At 43.8% G+C, this 21,830-nt stretch overlaps 1 protein-coding gene across 5 annotated transcripts in view; it reads right to left on the reverse strand.

Moving 5' to 3' along the window:
- Positions 1-21,830, reverse strand: part of TNIK (TRAF2 and NCK interacting kinase) — a 328,431-nt gene that overhangs the window by 106,329 nt on the left and 200,272 nt on the right. For all 5 annotated transcript variants that reach the window (XM_060171963.1, XM_060171962.1, XM_060171961.1 and 2 more), the window contains exon 4: positions 9,623-9,748. In XM_060171963.1, coding sequence (XP_060027946.1) covers positions 9,623-9,748 — 126 coding nt within the window. The remainder of the gene's footprint in view (positions 1-9,622; positions 9,749-21,830) is intronic.

A 21,830-nucleotide genomic window follows, 5' to 3' on the forward strand; every position in this document is an offset into this window, starting at 1 on the left:
CCCTGTCCCCCCTCCCCCTGGGGGCAGAAATCTTGGTGACCCTCCTAGAAAATTCTCCAGTCAGGGCTCAGTTACTCCTAGTTCTCCCTGCCCAGGAGGGCCCAGTCCTGGAAACTAAAGGTTGTACTGCCCCACATCTCCAAATGTCACACCTAAGAAGAAAGATTTGGCAATGAAGGGCCTAACTTTCAGACTGAATAAATACAGGAAAGAGAAATAAGGGCCCTGATCTTCAAGGAGTTAGGACTTAGCGACTTGCTAGCTTAGAAATTTTTTTTTGGTCTATTCTGAGCCCCCAACCCACCCCAGAATCTTTTACTTTGGTGCAACACACCAACTCCATTCCAAGTTCTGCTTAGTGTTTTCTCTTCAGATCTTGTTTTTTCAATTTCTGCCTGTGAGTGAGATTAACCCATATTCATCCTTCTGTTTCTAACTTATTTCACTTAGTATGATTTCTTTAAGCTCCATCCAAGATGGGGCTGAAAACAGTGAAATCACCATTTTTAATATCTAAGTAGTATTCCACTGTGTATATATACCACAACTTGCTCAGCCACTCATCTGTTGTTGGACACCTGGGTTGCTTCCAGATTTTGGCTGTTACAAAGTGTGCTGCTATAAACAAAGGTCAACGAAAGTTTTTTTGGATGGTTGTGTTTGCCTCCTTAGGATATATCCCTAGGAGAGGAATTGCAGAGTCATATAGGTCCATTTCTAGCCTTCTGAGAGTTCTCCAGACTGCTCTCCACAAGGGTTAGACTAATTTATATTCCTACCAACAGTATAGGAGGGTTCCTTTGTCCCCACAAACTTTGAAATCTGGGGAATTTGAGAAGCAGAGAAACTTGACACTGGACATGAGAAAAGGGAGCACTGGGCCTTCCACTCCCTGCATACAGTCCCTGGGATTGCCCAGGCCTGGTAGCCTTAGAGGTCTTTTGTCATGCTAACTGGGCATCTTTCAGAAAGTGCCAGAGGGGCCAGCTGATGGGAACTTGCACTTCCCCCTTCTGGCTGGGGTGAGGGTGGTGTAGGCTGAGTTCCATTTCCATGGGCCAATGACCCATGTCCTTTCTAGGCACTGATTCATAATATTACAGAGTCTCAGGGCAAGTGAGTACATGGGAATATGGGGCATGCACATGCCTAAGAAGGGCAAGGCTGCCCAAGGCCTTTCTCTACCCTCTGGTCTAGGTCTTACTTCCACCTCACTGCTCCTGGACTTTGTGATGAACCAGCAAGGTGGCACTTGGAATGTCCTCTAGGCAATGAACACGAAACAAGGAATGGTCCCTGGCAACCTCCAAGTATGGGGGCACGCTGGGCATGCAGGTGATGTCCGGAATGAGGGCAGCCTCGTAGGACCAAGCTGTGGGTCTGTGGGAGGTGTCAGGTCATGGCTGCAAATTTAGTTGAGTGTAGGAGATGGGTATCCTCCTAGAACTGGGCACAGAATCAGAGCCATGCTTTCAACGAGAACAGGATCACGGACTTTGGCTCCGAATTAATCTAGAAAGGAAGCAGAGGGTGGTAGAGGCTACCACAGACAGCTTCAGCATGGCAGATGTCTTTCTTTTGCCAAAGTGAGTAGCAGGCTAAGTCTAGTTCCAGTGAAATTCACTAGGATCAGAGGAGACATTGGGCCAGCAAAATAGCTTGCTTGGACAGTGAATTGTCGTGCCCTGTGCACAACCCAGGTTGGAGCCTGGCTCCCAAAGCAATAAAGGAGCCTTTGGTGCTGTGGTCTGTTTCATTTCCTCTCTTCTATGTGTCTTTTAAAAAAAAAAGAAAAAGAAATTATTTCCACATTCTTGTCCTCTGAATTAATTATCCACTAGCTGATAATAAATGGTTCTGTTAAAAGATGAACTCAGACCCAGTTTCAGTGTATTCAATGAGAACTTATTTCTTTACCTCTACTTGTATCTCAGTAACTTACATTCTATAAGTCAAGTGATGGGCCTGCTCTTAAGTCTGCAAGGCTGTTGATAGCCCTGTTTCTTCAGCCACTTACTTCTCTTTAATGATTATTTTTTAAATATTCCTTTTAAAAAAATTATCATCTTTATTTATTGACTAGAGACTGCCAGAAATTGAGAGGGAAGGGAGAGATAGAGGGGGAGAGAGACAGAGAGACATCTGCAGCACTGCTTCACCACTCACAAAGTTTTCCCCCCAGCAGGTGGGGACCGAGGGCTCAAACCCAGGTCCTTGTGCACTGTGCACTTAACCAGGTGTACCCTCACTCAGCCCCCAGCCACTTACTTCTCTAGTTACCAAAAACAGCTTTTAAAAAATATCCACTTAGAAACAATATCACAGGGAGCCGGGCGGTAGCACAGTGGGTTAAGTGCATGTGGCACAAAGCGCAAGGACCAGCGTAAGGATCCCGGTTCGAGCCCCCGGATCCCACCTACAGGGGAGTCGCTTCACAGGTGGTGAAGCAGGTCTGCAGGTGTCTATCTTTTTCTCCCCCTCTTTCTCTTCCCCTCCTCTCTCCATTTCTCTCTGTCCTATCTAACAACAACCACATCAATAACAACAACAATAATAACTACAACAACAATAAAAAGACAACAAGGGCAACAACAGGAAAAATCAATAAATAAAATAAAATAAAAAAGAAATAATATCACATCACTCTTCGAGAGAAATGAGCTAGCTTCTATATATGAAAGCAGTCCATTAGTTATAAAAGTGATAAATACTATGCTCTGGTGGGGGCGGTAGCACAGCAGGTAAAGCATTGGACTCTTAATCCTGGGGTCCCAAGTTCAAGCCCCAGCATATATGTGCCAAAGTGATGCTCTGGTTTTCTTTCCTATAAATATGTAAAAAAGAAATAAAAGTAAAAGTGTCAAACACTCCTTATTAAAATAATCATCAATGCTTTCTATCTTATACAAAAATCTAAGAAAAAGGGGCTAGGTGGTGGCACACCCGGTTAAGCACATGCACTACAGTGCACAAGGACCCAGGTTCAAGCCGCTGGTCCCCACCTGCAGGGGAAAGCTTCACAAGTGGTGAAGTAGAGCTGCAGGTGTCTCTCTCTCTTCCTCCCTCTCTATCTCCCCCTCCTCTCTTAATTTCTCTCAATCTCTATTCAATAACAAATAAATAAAAATAAAAAAACTAAGAAAAGAAAAAAATTTATTAGCCATAGAAAAGATGCAGTGCTCAGTGGTTGGATTTTTTTTTTTTTCTTACTGTCACCAGGGTTATCACTGGGGACTGCAGAATAAATCCACCATTTCTGGTGACCATTTTTCCTTTTATTTCATTTCTTTTTCTCTTCCTCTTTCTTTCTTTCTTTCTTTCTTTTTGATAGGACAGAGAAAAATTGAGAGGGAAAGGGGGAGATAGAGAGGGAGAGACAGCTGCAGATCTGCTTCACCATGAGTCAGGCTTTTGCCCTGCAGGTTGGGATTGGGGGCTTGAACTTGGGTCTTTGCACATAGTAACCTGTGTACTTAGCTAGGCATGCCACCTCTTAGGCCTGTGTTTGGAGTTTTCATGGTGCTTTTTGCAGCGTTTTCTCCTGAACTATTTATTACAGCAGCCCCAGATGGTAGTGAGAGAATGTGGCTCAGCAGACATGCCTAGCATGTCTGAGACCCCAACTCTGGTCCTTCTTAGTTCATGTGACAGACCAGTGCTCTGGTAATTCTCTTGCTCATGAAATACATACTTATTTGAGGGGGAAAGCCACAAAAATGTTACTAGGCACTGCAAGACCAGTATTCTAAAGCCAACCTCTAAGAAGCTTAGGCTGGGAAGCCCCTGTGGATTTGGAAGGTGACTGTCCCAGTTGAAGGATGATGCCATCTGGGTGTTTCAGGTGAGTTGACACAGGGCCCAAGCCAGGTAGGGGGCAGCCAGGGGCCTAGGGGCAGCAGGCCGGGGACACTCTCTTTATGCACTCACTCTCCCAGCTGCTACTGACCCAATCTCTCTTTCCTCCTATCTTCCTTCTTTCTTTTATTTCTTTCTTTCCTTCTTTCTTTTTTGTTAATTAGTGATTTACAAAATTATAAGATAACAGGTATAACTTCACACTGTTAACCACCACCAGGGCTTTGTGTCCCCATCCCCCTCCTGCAGAAACTGCCATAGTTCTTCCTACGTCACAAATATGGGTTGACACTATCTATCTGTCTATATATCTATTATTATTATTAGTTTTGCCCATGTTTATTCACTTTTATGGTCCTGTCTTCACTTCCTTTCTAAGTTATACTTAAACCTATCACTACTTTTGAGTGTTCATTCTCTTTTTTTTATTATTTTTTTTAATTTTATTTATTTATTCCCTTTTGTTGCCCTTGTTGTTTTATTGTTGTAGTTATTATTTTTGTTGTCGTTGTTGGATAGGACAGAGAGAAATGGAGAGACGAGGGGAAGACAGAGAGGAGGAGAGAAAGATAGACACCTGCAGACCTGCTTCACCGCCTGTGAAGCGACTCCCCTGCAGGTGGGGAGCCGGGGTTCGAACCGTGATCCTTATGCCGGTCCTTGTGCTTTGCGCCACCTGCGCTTAACCCACTGCGCTACAGCCCGACTCCCGAGTGTTCATTCTCTTTCCTCTTCTCTCTCAGATAAGAGAATCAGTGCCTGGCTTTCTCTGGTGTTCTCTAGACTACCCTCTCCTCCCCCCCCCCCCCGCCCCCGCCCAGTGATGGTGCAAAAACAAAAGTTCCTGGTCACAAAGGTTACAGGTCTCAGTGGAAGTGGGGCACAGAACTCTCTGGCCATCTTCCCCTATCATTTATCCCTCTGGGAATATGGATCAACATTTTTGGGGGAGGGGGTGTAGAAGATGGGAGTTCTGGCTTCTGTAAGTGCTTCTCTGCTGGACATGGACGTTGGCAGGGCCATTGCTTCCAGATTTTCTCCTATTGGCATAACTGAAACACCACCACCTATGTGAACGGCCAAACACATCCACCAAGACAACCAGCATGAAACCGCAGGCCTATCTGCAGTTGTCATTTCTATAGAAGGAACAAAACGACCTAATGCACCAGATGTTACCTCTATGTACACACTGTGACTCCTTAGTGTTTATTGCTGCAAACCCACAGCGCTGTGATAATCGACAGCACGGCTGCTTGAGTCACTTTAGCGCACTGTTTACCTTTCGGGAGGTATTCTGAAGGTGGTGTAGTGGATACAGTGCTGGACTCTCAAACATCAAGTCTGGAGTTCTACCCCTGGCAATGTATATGCCACTAATCCATACCCCCTCCTCTCTTTCATAAAGAAACAAAGAACTATTTTTAAGAAAGCTCTTCTACCCTGGTTATTGCTGTTGTGGTAAGCAGAGAGACAGCAAACTGTGACTGCACAGTCTCATTCTAAAACACAAATGCACTTGATGAACAGTAGTTCTCCCTCTGTGTCTGCATGGCAGGCAGTGAAACAGCTACTCATCACGGAGACGCAGAGAGGACAGGGTGATGCTGCCTGCCACAGCTTGCCTTGTTTCCGAGAGATCAGAATCTTTATTGGAAGAGCTGCTTTTGATTTCCGGATCAGGCCCTGAGCAGTTGATAAAGAGAATTACTTGGCCGTTATCAGAAGCAGCTACATCTCCACAAGGAGTGAACACTAAACAAAAGTTGATCTGTGCGACAAGGCTGATAGAATTCCTGGAGGTTACAATTCAATCAGGTCCCTGGGAGCCAGATGCAGTGGTGGGGACATGAGCGATGTCCTGCCTCTAGCTCCAGCAGGAGAAGCATCTGGGGATAGAGCCCAGGCAGCCCGGGTTCAGGGACAGAGGTCACAAGCCCCACTCCTGACAGCGAGGTTGGGTCTCCTTATAATCTGCACAGTCCTGACAGAAGGTCATTTCTTCAAATGGTCAACTTGTGCAAGCCAGCAGGTGGCTCCCCTGGCATGACACACATGTCTTCACGCATGAGGACCTGAATTATAGCCCTGGGCCACCACACAGGAAGCACCTGCAGGGGGTAGAACCATGCTGTGGTATCTTTCCTCTTCTCTCTGTATCTTTCTCACAATCTCTGTCTCTCACCCTCTATCTAGAGGAAACAAGAGTCGATTATCTGTGATCTTAGTGGTTATTTGCTCAGATACTCCCCACAGGTTTCAAACCCTTCTCAGAAAGCACTTCTTGGACCTTATGGTCTCCACAGCAGTCAGCCGCCTCACTGTCTTCTCTGAAAACTAGGAAAGGCAGCAGTGAAGATCGAAGGTGAACATACAGATGGACTCTACCCAGCTAGCTCCAGTCCTACCTGGGCCACCAACTCTGGTACCAGAAGTCTTCCTCACAACTAAAAGGAGAAGAGTAAAGAGGTCCTGAGCTTGAGTCTAGCACTTGACAGCTCAGGGTTAGTGAGCACCCAGCTTCATCATCCCTCAGACACGAGCCTTGGAAGAGAGTAACGAATCTTCCCTGACTTTCCTGGGCAGACAACCTCACTACTATGTCCTGGAACCCCACCTCCCCAGAGCCCTACCCCACTAAGAGAAGGTAGAGAGACAGGCTGGGGGTATGGATTGACCTGTCAACACCCATGTTGAGTGGAGAAGCAATTACAGAAGCCAGACCTTCCATCTTCTGCAACCCATAGAGATCTTTGGTCCATACTCCCAGAGGGATAAAGAAAAGGGACGACACTTCCAATGGAGGGGATGGGATAGGAAACTCTGGTTGTGGGAATTGTATTGCTCTTATCCCAAAATCTTGTTGGTCATTTCACTAATAAAATAATTTTTAAAAGACTGAAATTACAAGGCAGAAACTGTTTTCAGTACAACTGAGGCTTATTATTCTACACTTCTCCATCATGTCTTTCCATATACATGATGATTAATCATTAACAAAAATAAAGACATATATTTTATCAAATGAGAGTCTCTGAAATAGGCCTTAAAGGACTTTTATGTATTATAAAATTAATAATGTGAGGTCAAAATTAAAATATTACTCTAGTTTTCTCAGACATCATATCAAACTATACAAAATCAAGCCGATGATTCAAAGTGAACTTACCACCCAATTACATATTTAATTTTAAATTTAGAGATGATCTGATGAGAGAAAATGGACAGTTTCTTCAACTGCAATAATTGTAATATTCAATATCAAATGGCATACAAACCTTGTCATTTTTTCTGAGCTAGCTTTCTGTTAACCTTCTTGGTCACCAATTATGTGCACTGTACATGTTTTGTCTTCTAAGCAGGTCCATGATTATCTCGTGAATCAAGAGAGTAATTTCGACCCAAGTAGATGTTGTCTGAGGCAAGGAGCTCTTGGGGAGGTAATGGAATGGGGGGGTGGGGTCCTTGATGAGAGGGGTATGAGTTCGTAGCAGATACCCATTATGCAGAACTAGGAAACGATACACATATACCAACCAATGTGCTCTAATTCATTAACTCCCCCCATTAAAAAAGATGGAATTGTTAGAAAAAATTATCTGAAAAAGTGATCACTGAATCCACATAGACATATATGAAGACCTTTAGCAAATGAGCAAGATTGTAAACAGTTAATACTTTTTTATTGCCTCCAGGGTTATTTCTAGGTATTAGTGCCTTGCTCAACAAATTCACCATTTTAATTCATTTTTTTTCCTTTTAATTGATAGGACAGAAAGAAATTAGGAGGGAAGGGAAACAAAGAGAGGAAAAGACAGAGAGACACCTGTAGTACTTGCTTCACCTCTTCCTACCTGTAGGTGGGGACTGGGGTTTAGCACATGGTAGTGTGTGCACTTAATTGGGTACTATTTTTTTAAAGAGCTATTAACCTAACAACTGAATATAAAATGCAGGAAAAGAGAGACAGAGATAGATAGAGAGAGAGACAGAAAGAACCATATACTCGAAGGGTGATTATAAAAATGGCCACGGGAGTCAAGCCAAGACAGCATTATTAGCATGTTTGAAGGCATAGGAGAGTAAACATAAATGACGTCGAACAGGAAGAGGAGAAGAAAAGTTATCTGGAGTGGCAGAGGCAGGAACAGAGGAACACACTGAATCTAGTATTAGAGTGGGAGGTCCCATGGACTGTGAGAGACTGAAGCTCAGAGAACAGAAAGGCAGGAATGGAAAGAACCCTTTGAGAGCAGGAGTTTAAATTTCAATCACATGCACATTCATGACAGACAAAGAAAGATTCACACCAAGTTTGGTTCAGCCCTAGAGAGCAAATTGCTAGTTACACAGATCTTGGGGAAGCCCACTTCCCCTCTCTGTAAGCCTTAGACTTGCCATGCAAAAAAGAGGATAATAGTATCGACCTCAAAAAGCTAGAGTATACAAAATTACCTATAAAAGTAAAGAGAATGTATATTATGATCTGCAAGATAATTCTATGTGGGCCAGGTGGTGGCATACCTGGTTGAGTATACACATTATGCACTCAACAAGGATCCAAGTTCAAACCCCTTGTCCCCACTTACAGGGAGAAACTTCATGAGTGGTGAAACAGTGCTGCAGGTGTCGCTCTGTCTCTCCCCCTCTCTAGCTCCCTGTTTCCTCTTTTTAAAATTTTTTTATGTTTATTTATTTATTTTCCCTTTTGTTGCCCTTGTTGTTTTCTATTGTTGTTTTTATTGATGTCGTCGTTGTTAGATAGGACAGAGAGAAATGGAGAGAGGAGGAGAAGACAGGTGGGGAAGGAAAGATAGGTACCTGCAGACCTGCTTAACTGCCTGTGAAGTGAGGCCCCTAAAGGTGGGGAGCCGGGGGGCTCAAACCGGGATCCTTATGCCGGTCTTTGCACTTCGTGCCACGTGCGCTTAACCCGCTGCACTACCGCCAGACTCCCTTCCCTGTTTCCTCTTGATTTCTTTCTGTCTCTATCTAAAATAAATATAATAAAAATAAAATCCTTTAATTTAAAACAATCAATTAGAATAATTCTATGCTAAATAATAAGGTAATACTACAACTCAGTAAGTCCACTCATTGAAGAAAAGAAAAACCAGGTAACTTAAATGGTTTTCATCATGGTTCACATTAAGGGAGAGAAGATAAAAATATTGAAAATATGGGTAATTATTCAAGACATGTGTGAAAATATTGAAAGCACAGTGTGATAGAAATGTTGGGGCTTGGAGCTTGGTGGTGGCTCACCTGACTGAGCATATGTTACAGTGTGCAAGACACAGTTTCAAGTCCCCAGTCCCCACCTGCAAGGGGAAAGGTTTGCAAGTGGTGAAGCAGTGCTGCAGGTGTCTCTCTGTTTTTCTCCTTTTCTATCTCCACCTTCCTCTCAATTTCTGGCTGCCACTATCAAGTAAATAGAGATAATTTAAAAAAAAAGAAAATTATGGGGTTTAAGGTTTCCAAGAAGGAGTTATTCAATCAAATCAATCATCACTAGAGCCAGAGAGATAGAGTAATGGTTATATAAAAGACTTTCATGCCTGGGGCTCCGATGTCCCAGGTTTAATCCCTGTATCACCAGACATAAGCCAGAACTCCAGAACTGAGCAGAGTTCTGGTGAAAAAAAAAAAGGGGGGGGGAGAAGGAAGGGAAAAAAAGTCAAGTTAATCATTAGCTAGGCCCTGGTGGTTGTTCCTGAGGGAAAGGCCAGGCCCAGCAGCTCACTCACTCACTCACTCACTTACTCACCCAGAGCTGGTCATCCATGCCTGGGGGGTTCTTCTTGATGAAAGCACCATAGTATGTAGCAATGTTCCGGTGATGAGAGTATTTCTTCAGCATATTAATTTCCTGCTTGATTTCTTCCTCTTCATCCTACAGAACAATTGATAGTCCATTATGAAAATTTGTCATGCTTAGTAGGAGTCAGTCTTTATCATCATCTATAATTCATGATAAGTGCTTTCTTAACTCTTTTAACTTTCTCTTTTTTATTTATCTATGTTTGGACAAAGGCAGAGACAAGTTGAGGAGGAAAAGGGAGATAGAGAGGGAGAAAGATTCACTTGCAGCTCAGCTTCATTGCTCATGAAGCTTCCCCCCAACCCAGGGAAACAGGAGTTGGAACCTGGGTCCCTGCACATGGCCGTGTGTGCACTCAACCAAGTGCACCACCATTCGGCCTCTCTTGACTCTCTTCTTCTGAGATGACAAGTAGGCATAATTAATTAATGTATGACTTCACTTTCTTTCTTGACTCCAATGTGTCGATATCCATAAGACAACAAACTGGCGGCTGGGGGAGAACTTCTGTAGCAAGCATCCAACTTGGTGGAAAGAACCAAAACTGAGACCTCATCCCTTCACCTGGGTGAGATGGAGACCAGCAGTCTCCTGAGACAGAATCTGCTCTGGTCTTCAGAATTCTGTCCGCCAGCACTTGTCTAGTTTTCCTATACACATCCGGTATAGGAAAGGTGGAGTGATGTGAAGGGCTCGGGTTTTAAATTGGTTAAGTTCATTCCCTCTGAAGTCAGCTCTGACTGAAGTGCTTGGCTGAAGAGGATGAAAGTGAGAGGGGGAGGAAGTGAGTGGAATCCCCCCCAGATCTGAGCAGGGACCCCACAAAGCAGCAGCTCCGAGTCACCTCAGGAGCCTAGTCATGAAAGGGAAGCAGCAAGTCCCAGCCCCACAGGGAGGACAGAGGGAACTCCTCCACATGACCCCCTCATAACCCCAGCCTTGTTCACCCACTTTACACAAGGAGCCCATAGGCTGGGCCATCTCAGAGGCCTGGCACACCTGAGGGAGAGCAGTGTCCCATGACCTTTGCTACCTTTATTATATTTGGAATTATTTGGATATAATACATTAGCTACTCTAGTAGTTGATGCTCTATAGAGAACAGTTGATAGACTCTGTCAGATGCTATTGACATATTAGCTGAACTTCAATGTCCTTTTGTTGTTGTTGTTGTTGTTGTTACAGCCAGGATTTCACCACTCTGGGCTCACTTTGTCAGGTAAAAAGAGAGAAAGAGGGACAGAGAGGTAGAGAGAGAAGAGGAGGACAGCACAGTGCCAAGGTCCCCCCCACAGTGTGGTGGGGGACAGGTTTGAGACCGGCTAGTTCACTTGGCATAGAGCAGGTGTGCTGTCCGAATGGGCTATTCTGATGACCCCCATATAGCATTTTCCTTCCGAGTCCTGAAGCATCCTGCCTGAAGTTGGGGGAAGCTTCAAGAGTAGCAGAGAAGTGCCACAGTGTCAGGCTTTTTCTGTCTCTCTATCTCTCCCTGTTTCTGTCTCTCTAGAGGAAAGAGGAAAAAAACAGCAGCTGGGAGTGGTGGAGCCATGCAGGCATAGAGTCCTGGTGGGTGGGGAAGGATTTGCAGACCTAGAACTGAGCTTGTTGTATGTCCTGTGACTCAGCTCAGTGAGAGGCTGGTTCTGTCAGAGCAGAGCCTCTGGCTTAGGCGTGGCAGGTGAGAGAAGCAGGTGGACCACGGGCATGGCTACAAGCAGGGATGAGGGTAGAGGGGGACACGCTCCCCCAGGCTCTGGAAATGGCAGGCTGCAGTGCCTTTCTCAGCCTAATTCCCTGCAGCAAGCCCCCTTGAATCAGATGGTGTGTGTGTGTGTGTGTGTGTGTGTGTGTGTGTGTGTGTGTGTGTGTGTGTGTCGGGGTTCAAGTGATTATTGTGGCTGCACTTGGCGATCCAGCAGGTGCCCTTCTGAGGAGCCCAGTTCCAAGGGAAGCAGACAGATCTGAGGCTTCTATGGGCTGCTGGGAGAGGGAGATAGCCCTCCAGGCAGGAGGACCCCAGCAACCCCTACTCAGCCCTCACAGCAGGGACAGGGGCTGCTGCCACAACTTCAAGTGGGAGGGCAGTGACGTGGGAAAGACCAGAGAGTTGGGGAGGAACACCGCCAGAAGCTCAGCATATCATTAAGGAAATAAGGACCCTGAGACATATAGGTAAGATAGACAAGGTAATCCAGCATAGAATTAGACCTGAAATAACAGCGGAGACCAGAATGAAGCCAGCACAGGGTAAACTGAAGCATCACTTCTATGAGGGATACACAGCCCACAGGCACAGAAGTGGAGACGGCAGGTGGGGGGCTGCTGACTGTGGCCTCTCACCCTTCCCAGTGTCAAACAGCTTCCCTTTTGGAGGAAGAAATGTACCTACATAATAAGGAACAGGTATTGAGGTGTTGTGACAAAAGGGGACATCACTACTTTCATTTCTTTCTTGGGAGGCAGGGTGGTCATTTCTGAGGCATCACCACTCAAGGATGACTTTTTCAGATAGAGATGCAGAGACAAAGAGGCAGAGAGAGAGACAGAGAGACAGAGAGACTGGCTACACACCAAAGCTTCCTCCAATGTGCAGGAGGCCGGGCTCAAACCTGGGTGTGCACACAATAAACAATGCACTATCCAGGTGAGCCATTTTGCCAGCCTTGTGTCCCTCTTTCCTGTGATAATTAAATGACTTCTGTTATGGGAGCTTTATGAAGGCCAATGCCAAGTAAACACCAGAGTTGACTTCTCAAACAAAGAAGATGTCAGGGGTAGGAAAGGCAAGCAGGGTTATCAGTGATGAGGTGTTTGGTGGAAACCACACAGTGGCCAGGCAGGACATAAGAAGCACCATGAGTCAGGGCCATGATGCTCTGTCACCCAAGCTCGGTCTTGATCCTCTGTGATGCTGAACAGAGGGAGCAGCTGGCCAGGGCTGCAGGGCTCTTGCGGGGGCTGACTGTCAGCCTCGAGACTGGCTATGGAAGAAGGACAAACGCTAGAAGAAGAAGGGAGCAGGAGCTCACAAGGAGAGCCCGGGCACTTAGTCCAGGCTCTTTCACCCCTCACGCACTTATCTCTTTCACAATCTGCCTCACTAAGCAGATCAGCTAAGGTGTGTTCAAAAGGGCCAGGTGGTGGTCTACACCACATCACCATGCACAAAGACGTGGGTTGGAGACCCACTCCCCACCTGTAGGGGGAAGCTTCATGAGCAGTGGAACAGGGCTGCAGATGTCTCTCCTCACTTTCTCCTTCTCTATTTATTTCTCTCTCTCCTGTATCAAAAAAAAGAAAGAAAGAAAGAAAGAAAGAAAGAAAGAAAGAAAGAAAGAAAGAAAGAAAGAAAAGAAAAAAAAGGAGTTGGGTGGTAGTGCAGTGGGCTAAGCGCACATGGTGCGTAGTGCAAGGACTTGCCTAAGGATCCTGGTTCGAGCCCCTGGCTCCCCACCTGCAGGGGAGTCACTTCACAGGCAGTTAAGCAGGTCTGCAGGTGTCTGTCTTTCCCTCCCCCTCTCTTTCTTCTACTCCTCTCTCCATTTCTCTCTGTCCTATCCAACAACAAGGACAGCAATTAAAACAATAACTACAACAATGATAAAATAACCACAGCAGCAAAAGGGGGGAAAAAAAGCCTCTAGGAGCAGTAGATTCATGGTGTGGTGCAGGCACCAAGACCCAGAAATAACCCTGGAGGAAAAAAAAAAGAAAAAAGGAAAAGGAGAAGGTGGTGGTGTACCATGTTGAGTGCATATGTCACCATGCTGAAAGACCTGGGTTTGAATCCCCACTCCCCATCTGTAGGGTGGCTTCAGGAGAAGTGAGACAGGGCTATAGATATCTCTCTCCCTTTTAATCTCTCTCTCCCCCTGGAGCAATTTCCTTCTGTCTCTATGCAATAAATGAATAAATAAATATTTTTAAAAGCATAGCTTCATTGTCAACATAAAGATCACTCACTGTATTATGGGTTAATATTTATGGTGAACTCAGAGGAAATGGCCTCTGCCCATGGTAGCCTCCCCATGCACTTCCTCTCTGTATCCTGGGCATGTTGAGGTGCCCTGCTGTCACCCACTGGACATGGGCGGAGGCTTGAGAACTTCTGGCCTCAGGGCAGCCTCCTGACTGTGTGCAGAGACCGCTTCCCCTGAGGAGCCAAAGCTGGCTTCTTATAGGCTGAGGTACCACACACAAGAGCTGGCAGGCTGCAAATGCAGGACCATCAATGGTTCTGGGTGATCCTTTGATACGCAAGGGGTTACCAGTGAGGGTGGTGTGAAAACCACCACTGAGTCATGCAAGGCAGCCCCGTTAAACAGGCCCTTCAGCAACCCCACTGTGCGAGCAGCTCAGAGAGACCCACACACACACTCCTCTCATTGTCCATAGTGATGCTTCAACTCATAGCCAGACTTGTCTGACTCCAAAGCTAGTACTCTCTGCTCCATAACCCACAGCCTCTCAACAGAAGATTGATTATTCACAGCGGTAAAACCAAAGCCACAAATCATGAAAGGAGAGTTTTGGTGCATCTTAATCCCAGGCTGAAGAGACACCTGCCTTTGGTTGCCCCATTAAGGGAGTGTGTTCGCATCCATGTTTGTGGATGGAGGAATACAGATGAGGGAAGGCTTCAAAGAGGCATATTTATTACCCAGGGGAACAGACATTAAGCACCTGCAATATGCTAGGATTTAAAAACTGAATTAATAAGATATTTAATATCAGTATGCTTATGAGAGAGAGTTTGCCTAACATTTGGCTTTCAATATATGAGGCAGAGATAAACTATAATTCTGTTTTGTAACTTTATTTGTTATTATTGAAAGGTAAGAGACAGACAGAGAGAGGGAGAGAGGGAGAGAGAGAGAGAGAGAGAATCAGAGCATCACTCTGGCACATACACTGCCACTAGTGAAATGTGGGACCTTATGTTTGAGAATCCAAAGGCTGGGGCCAGGCAAGGTCACACTCAGTAGAGCGAACATATTACTATGTTCAAGGACCTGAGTTCAAGCCCCCAGTCCCCATTTACAGAAGGGAAGCTTCAAAAATGGTGGAGTAGTGCTACAGGTGTCTCTCCATGTCTTCTCTCAATTTCTCTGTCTTTGTCAAATAAGAGAAAGTGGGGGAAATGAAAAGGAAAAAAATGGCTGCTGGAAATGGTGGAGTCATGGTGGAGTCATTGTGCAGGCACCAAGCCCCAGCAATAGCCATGATGGTAATAAAAAAAGAAAAAGGAAGTTCAAAGTTTTATCTACCAAGCCACCTCCCAGACAGTTGTTCTTAAAGGGATGAAGGAAGTGGTCAGTTTGAAGTCTGGAAGGAAATATGAGGTAAAGATGGCCACAAATGGCACCTTCCCTAAATGCAGGGGTGCTGGTTAGAGTCATAACCTCTGTCACCACACAGCTTCCTTCAGTGTTGTGGGGCCAGGCTCAAACCTGGCTTACACACATGGCAAAGCAGTGCACTGTCCAGGTAAGTTATTGAGCTGACTCTTGAAAGCCATGGACTCATCCAGCTGGGAAGAAAATAAAGAAAGTATTTGCAGGAGTGTGTGAGGAGGGAACTGTTTTCCAAAGAGAAAAAAAATCTCAAAAGTCTTCTATCTGCAGAGAGAATGTGACAGGCTGTGTACTGTCAGAGTCCCGGGACTATGAAGAGAAAATGAAAATTATCAGCTAGAGACATCTAAATAAACACAACTAAGGAATAAATCTAACAAAGGAAGTGAATGAACTTTTCAATGAGAACTATAAAACATTGTTAAAAGAAATAGAGGATGACACAAGGAATGGAGGAACATTCCCTGTTCATGTATTGGGAAAATAAATACCATTAAAATGGCAATCCTTCCAAAAGCAATCCATAGATTCAATGCAATCCTTATTAAAATTCCAATGATGTATTTCAAGGAAATCGAACAACTTATTCAATAAACCATGTGGAACTACAGAAAACCACAAATAGCGAAAGCTTTCCTGAGGAAGATGAAGAAAAATAGAGGAATCACAATGCTCAATTTCAATTTATATTACAAAGCAATAGTAGTTAAAACAGTGTGGTATTGGAGCAAAAAATAAACATATGGATCAATGGAAGAGGAACTAAATACACACATGTATAGGCATCTTGTATATGATAAAGGGGCCAAAACTTCCCAATGGGGACAAGTAAGTCTCTTTAATAAATGGTGACGGGTGAACTGGGCAACAACATGCAGAAAAATGAAACTGGACCACCACCTAACACCATGCATCAAAATTAACTCAAAATGGATCAAAGATCTGGATATTAGACCTGAAACTACAAAAATACATAGAAGACTATATTGGTGAAACATTTCAGGACCTTAACATTAAAGACATATTTGGAGACTCCACCACATGGGCAAAGGAAACAAAATTGAGAATGAACAAATGGGACTATATTAAATGGAAAAAAACTTCTACAAGGGGGCTGGGCGGTGGCACACCAGGTTAAGCACACATAGCAGGAAGTGCAAAGGATCGGGTTGGAGCCTCCAGCTCCCCACCTGTGGGGGTGGGGAGGATCCCTTCACAAGCAGAGAAGTAGATCTACAAGTGTCTAACTTTTTCTCCCTTCTCTATTTCTCCTCCCTCTCAATTTCTCTCTGCCCTATCCAAGAAAGAAAAAAGAAAAGCTTCTACACATCAAAAGAAATTTCCATAAGGATAAACAGAAAACCCAGGAAATAGGAAAATATATTTGCACACAAATATATTTGAAAATATAATTGCAGTTCAGATAGGCAGTTGATATCAAAAATATATATATAAAAAAACTCATACAACTCAACAAAAATAAAAAAAGAGCAACCCAGGAAAAAGTAGGCAGAAGATAGATGGCTCTCTAGAGAAGAGATACACATGGCCCACAGACATATGCAGAAATGCTTCAATTCACTCATCATGAGAGAAATGCAAATCAAAAGCACATTGGGATTCCACCTCACACCTGTGAGAATGGGCTCCATCAATAAAACAAGAGAAGGTAAATGATGGAGAGGATGTAGAGAGAGAGGAACTCTATTACACTGCTGGTGGGAGTGCAAATTGGTGAGGCCACTATGGAGAATCCTTAAACAAATACAAATGGAAATATGATCCAGCAATTCCACTACTAGGTATATACCCAGAAATATAATAATACTGATTCAAAGGGACATGGGCTTTATTGTCAATAGCAAAAAGAAAGAAAGAAAGAAAGAAAGAAAGAAAGAAAGAAAGAAAGAAAGAAAGAAAGAAAGAAAAAAAGAAAGAAAGAAAGAAAAAAGAAGAAAAAGAAAAAAGAAAAAAAGAAACAATCAAGATGTTCTTTGACAGACATCTGGATTAAAAAAAAGGTTATTTTGGGAGTCGAGTGTTGGTGCAGCACGTGGCGCAAAGCACAAGGACTGGCATAAGGATCCTGGTTCGAACCCCCGGCTCCCCACCTGCAGGGGTGTCGCTTCACAAGCGGTGAAGCAGGTCTTCAGGTGTCTTATCTTTCTCTCCCCCTCTCTGTCTTCCCCCCTCCATTTCTCTCTGTCCTATCCAATAACAATGACATCAATAACCACAACAATGTTAAACAACAAGGGCAACAAAAGGGAAAGTAAATAAATATAAATAAATATTTTTAAAAAAAGGTTATGTGACATATGCTCAATGGCGTTTTACTCTTAGCAATAACGAAAAATGATATTGTGTCCTTTGGGATAAACTGGATAGAACTGGAGACAATTATGTTTAGAGAAACAAGTCGGAAGGTAAAGGATAACTACAGCATGATTTCACTCATATACAGAATATAGACAATTAAACATACAAATGTGAAAAAAAAAGTCAACCTATATCTAAGAGTGTAAGAGAAATATAGTGATTATCTATGGAATGGGCATGGGGACACAGAATTCTGGTGATGGGAGTGATGGGAAAAAAAGATTATATTGTAAACTATTAATAAAACAAAAAAAAAATTAATTTTTTAAAAAGTTCTATAGCCAAAAAATAAATTAATAAAAATAAAATAAAGAGGTGATGGTAATGTTCTGTGTCTGGATAGGGGTTTGAGTAACACAGATGTGTGTACTTAACAAAAACACACATGAAATGAAATTAATTAATTTTTTTAAAACAAAACAGTAGGAAGCCAGCATTAGCAGAATGTATTCCCTAAAAACGGTCTGGGCTCTGGCGTCAAGTCATGGTCCCTGGTGAAAGAGCAGGCAGTGCTATGGCCTCCCACTCTTCAACGTGGGCTCTAGCCTTGATTTGAGGTGGGAGGCAGGACCAACAAACCTTTGTAAAATAAATAAATGAAATAATAAAAGAAACATACCCTCCCCCCACAGACACACATCTCTTGAATATATTAGATCTTTACCTGATAATCTTTGAAACATGTATTCTGTTGGGGGGAATAAAAAAGCTGATTAGCCCTGCAAAGTCTTCCTCGAAGCATCTAATGTCTTCATGATCTGGTTCTGGCTTGTCTGAATCACCTTGTGTCCCTCCAGCCTCAGAGGGTTTAGTCACCAGCTCTTAATCCCCACACCACAGACCATGGACCTTCCAGAATGTGGACAGGCGTTTCCACCTCTTCTACTGTCTAGGTATAAGCTATTCTTTGTCCTTACCCAAAAATGCCCTCACCTGGCTTCCTGGGAATAACTGGTACCCCACTGCCATGTAAGATTTGTAAGTAACTTTATTTATCATTACTATTGTGTTACTAGCAAATGGATCAACTTGACTTATACATATTTAAAGCAAGGCTGTGATACAGTGAATTCTCCTTCAGGCTAAATTATTCCACTTTTGAATTTGTGGCATCTGTCACAAAGTAGGTGCTTAGTTAATGTCTATTGACTGGTTAAAGAAAACATTAAATCAAGCTCTGAATACACTTCCATAATAACTTAAGACCCGTGGCAATGTGGTTAAGAGAATGGAATCATAAATGAATGCTGAAATGGTCAGGTTCAGATACTTACTCTATTATTTATTACGGTGTAATAATTTACCATAATATTTCATATTGTAATAGACTGTTCTGTAGGTTGTTGAGGGAGTTGCATGATTTAATATATACTAAGTATTTAAAAGAATTAGGTCACATGGGGAGATAGCATAATGGTTCTATAAAAGACTTTCATGATTGAGGCGCTGAAGTTACAGGTTCAATTCTCACAATCAGCCAGAGCTGAGAAGTGCTCTGTTCTAGCTCTGTTTTATTTCTCTCTCTCAATAAATAAATAAATAAAATGTAAAAACAATGAGCACACATAACAAATCCTCCATTAGAGTTAGCTGCCACTATTATTTTTTGGGGATATGAAAACTAAAACGGCTGGGTGGTGGCATGCCCAGTTGAGTACACACATTACAGTGCTAAAGGACTTAGGTTCAAACCCACAGTTCCCACTTGCAAGGAAGAAACTTTCAAGTGGTAGAGCAGGGCTGCAGGTGTTTCTCTTTCTCCATCTCTATCTACCCCTCTTTTCTCAATTTCTCTCTGTCCTATCAAATAAAAGGCAGGAAGGAGAGAAGAGGACTGGATTCCTTGTGCAGGCACTAAGCCCCAGTGATAACCTTAATAGCAAAAAAGGAAAAAGAAAGGAAGGAAAGGAGGGAAGGAAGAAAGGAAGGGCGATGCAACTAGAAAGGTTTTCACTTCAGGAAAAACTATGCTCTGAGGCCAGAGTGAGGCAGCTCTCCAGCTTGACTCTGTAGCCCAGGCTACCACGGGGTTGCTCAGCATATTGTTTGAGGAGTCTGAGGAATACTGCTCTTCAGCTCTCATTCCTGTGGGCATTCTCTGTATCTGAACAATGTCTCAAAGCATTGAAGCCAGAGGGGGGAAAAAAAAACCTTACACACCTACACCTACACACACACACACACACACACACCCCTACACCTACACACCTACACACACACACACACACACACACACACACACACACACACACACACACACGCGAGCTATTTTCAAGTGTCATTCAGTGTGAGTGGGACTTTGGTAGAAGGACTCTACGGTCCAGAGTAATCTCACAAGCAGTAAAGGTCTGTGCTGTATGGTTAGCACATCACTAGGTCCTGTGTGGACTGGCTGCAAGGTCTTGTAAAGGCATTACTTCATACCAAGCATTTAAAAAAATATTTATTTATTTATTCACTTTCGTTGCCCTTGTTGTTCTATTGTTGTAGTTATTATTATTGTTGTTATTGATGTCATTGTTGTTGGATTGGACAGAGAAATGGAGAGAGGAGGGGAAGACAGAGAGGAGGAGAGAAAGACAGACACCTGCAGACCTGCTTCACCGCCTGTGAAGCGACTCCCCTGTAGGTGGGGAGCTGGGGGATCAAACCAGGATCCTTATGCTGGTCCTTGCACTTTGTGCCACATGCACCTAACCCACTGCACTACCGCCAGACTCCCATACCAAGCATTTTTTAAAGTCTTTTTTTTAAAAAAGAAAATATTTATTATTGGATAGAGACAGAGAGAAATTGAGAGATGAGGGGAAATAGAAAGGGAGAGAGACAGAGAGACACCTGCAGTCCTGCTTCACCACTCGTGAAGCTTCCTCCCCACCCCCGCAAGTGGGGATCAGGGGCTTCAACCCAGGTCCTTGAGCACTGTAGTGTATGAGCTTAACTAGGTGCACCACCACCTGGCCCCCACATCAGGCATTTTTTTTTTTTTTAATTTTTTATTTAAGAAAGGATTAGTGAACAAAAGCATAAGGTAGGAGGGGTACAACTCCACACAATTCCCAACACCCAATCCCCATAACCCACCCACATCAGGCATTTTTTAAGGGTTTTTTTTTTTTAATCAATCAATTTTAGTGAGAGAGATACAGAGAGTAAGACACAGTGACACAGAACAGGGCCCTGTTGAGCTCTGATGGTGGTGCTGGGAATTAAACTTGGACCTCAGACTCTCAAACATCAGTCTTTTCTGTCACCATAATGCTGTATCCCCAACCCCACATCAGACATTTTTACCCAAATGATGATGGAAACTATTTTTTTTTGTTTTTTATTTTAATTTGCCCCTTTAGTTGCCTTTGTTGTTTTGTTGTTGTTGTAGTTATTATTGCTGTTACTGATGTCATTGTTGTTGGATAGGACAGAGAGAAATGGAGAGAGGAGGGGAAGACAGAGAGGGGGAGAGAAAGATAGACACCTGCAGACCTGCTTTACCGTCTGTGAAGCGACTCCCCTGCAGGTGGGGAGCCAGGGGCTTGAACCGGGATCCTTACGCCAGTCCTTGTTCTTCAAGCGCTTAACCCGCTGTGCTACCGCCCGATCCCTGGAAACTATTTTAAGGCTCTCAGAGAAACATGATCACCTCACTTTGGTGGCCAGAAGAAAGTTCTAAGGCCCTCCTGTGACAGGGGTATACATGAATATCTTTAGGGTTCATGAAAGAAAATAAGCATTCTGGGGCCAGGTGGTGGTGCACTGGGTGAAACACACACATTACCATGCACAAGGACTTAGGTTCAAGTCCCCATTCCCCACCCCTGCAGAGGGGAAGCTTCAAGAGCTCACAAGCAATAAAGCAAGTCTACAAGTGTTTTCCTCTTTTCCCTCTCTATCTTCCCCTTCCCTCTCAATTTCTTTGTGTACTGTCAAATAAAAATAGAAAGAAACAACAAAAAAAAAAAAAAAAAAAAAAAGGAAAAAATGGCCTCTGGGAACGGTGGATTCAAAGTACTGTCAACTAGCCCCAGCAATAACTCTGGTAGGAAAGAAAGAAAGAAAAGAAGGTAAAAGGAAAATCAGAATTTTGAAGCTTGACTCAGAAGTCCTTCAGCAGGCCAAGAATCTGCATTTCTCAGACCTCTCCCACCCCAGCCCTGGCAAGGTCAGTGCTGGCCCACTTTGAGAAGCTCTACTGCAGACAGTCCAGAGTGGCTGGGACATGCAGGTTCCAGAAATGCAGGTCCCCAGAAAGAGATGAAATACAGAAATACTCATCAGTATTTTAGTTGCTAAAAGCACTTCACAGACTGAGCCTGGGTGAAGCCATCCTTCTAGAGCAAATACTGGGACATCTGGAAGTGTCTCAGCTCTGGAACCAGAAGGACAGAAACATTATCCACTCAGTTCTTTCTGTAGCTACT

Source organism: Erinaceus europaeus, chromosome 14 (assembly GCF_950295315.1).
Source record: "Erinaceus europaeus chromosome 14, mEriEur2.1, whole genome shotgun sequence".
Lineage (NCBI taxonomy): Eukaryota > Metazoa > Chordata > Mammalia > Eulipotyphla > Erinaceidae > Erinaceus > Erinaceus europaeus.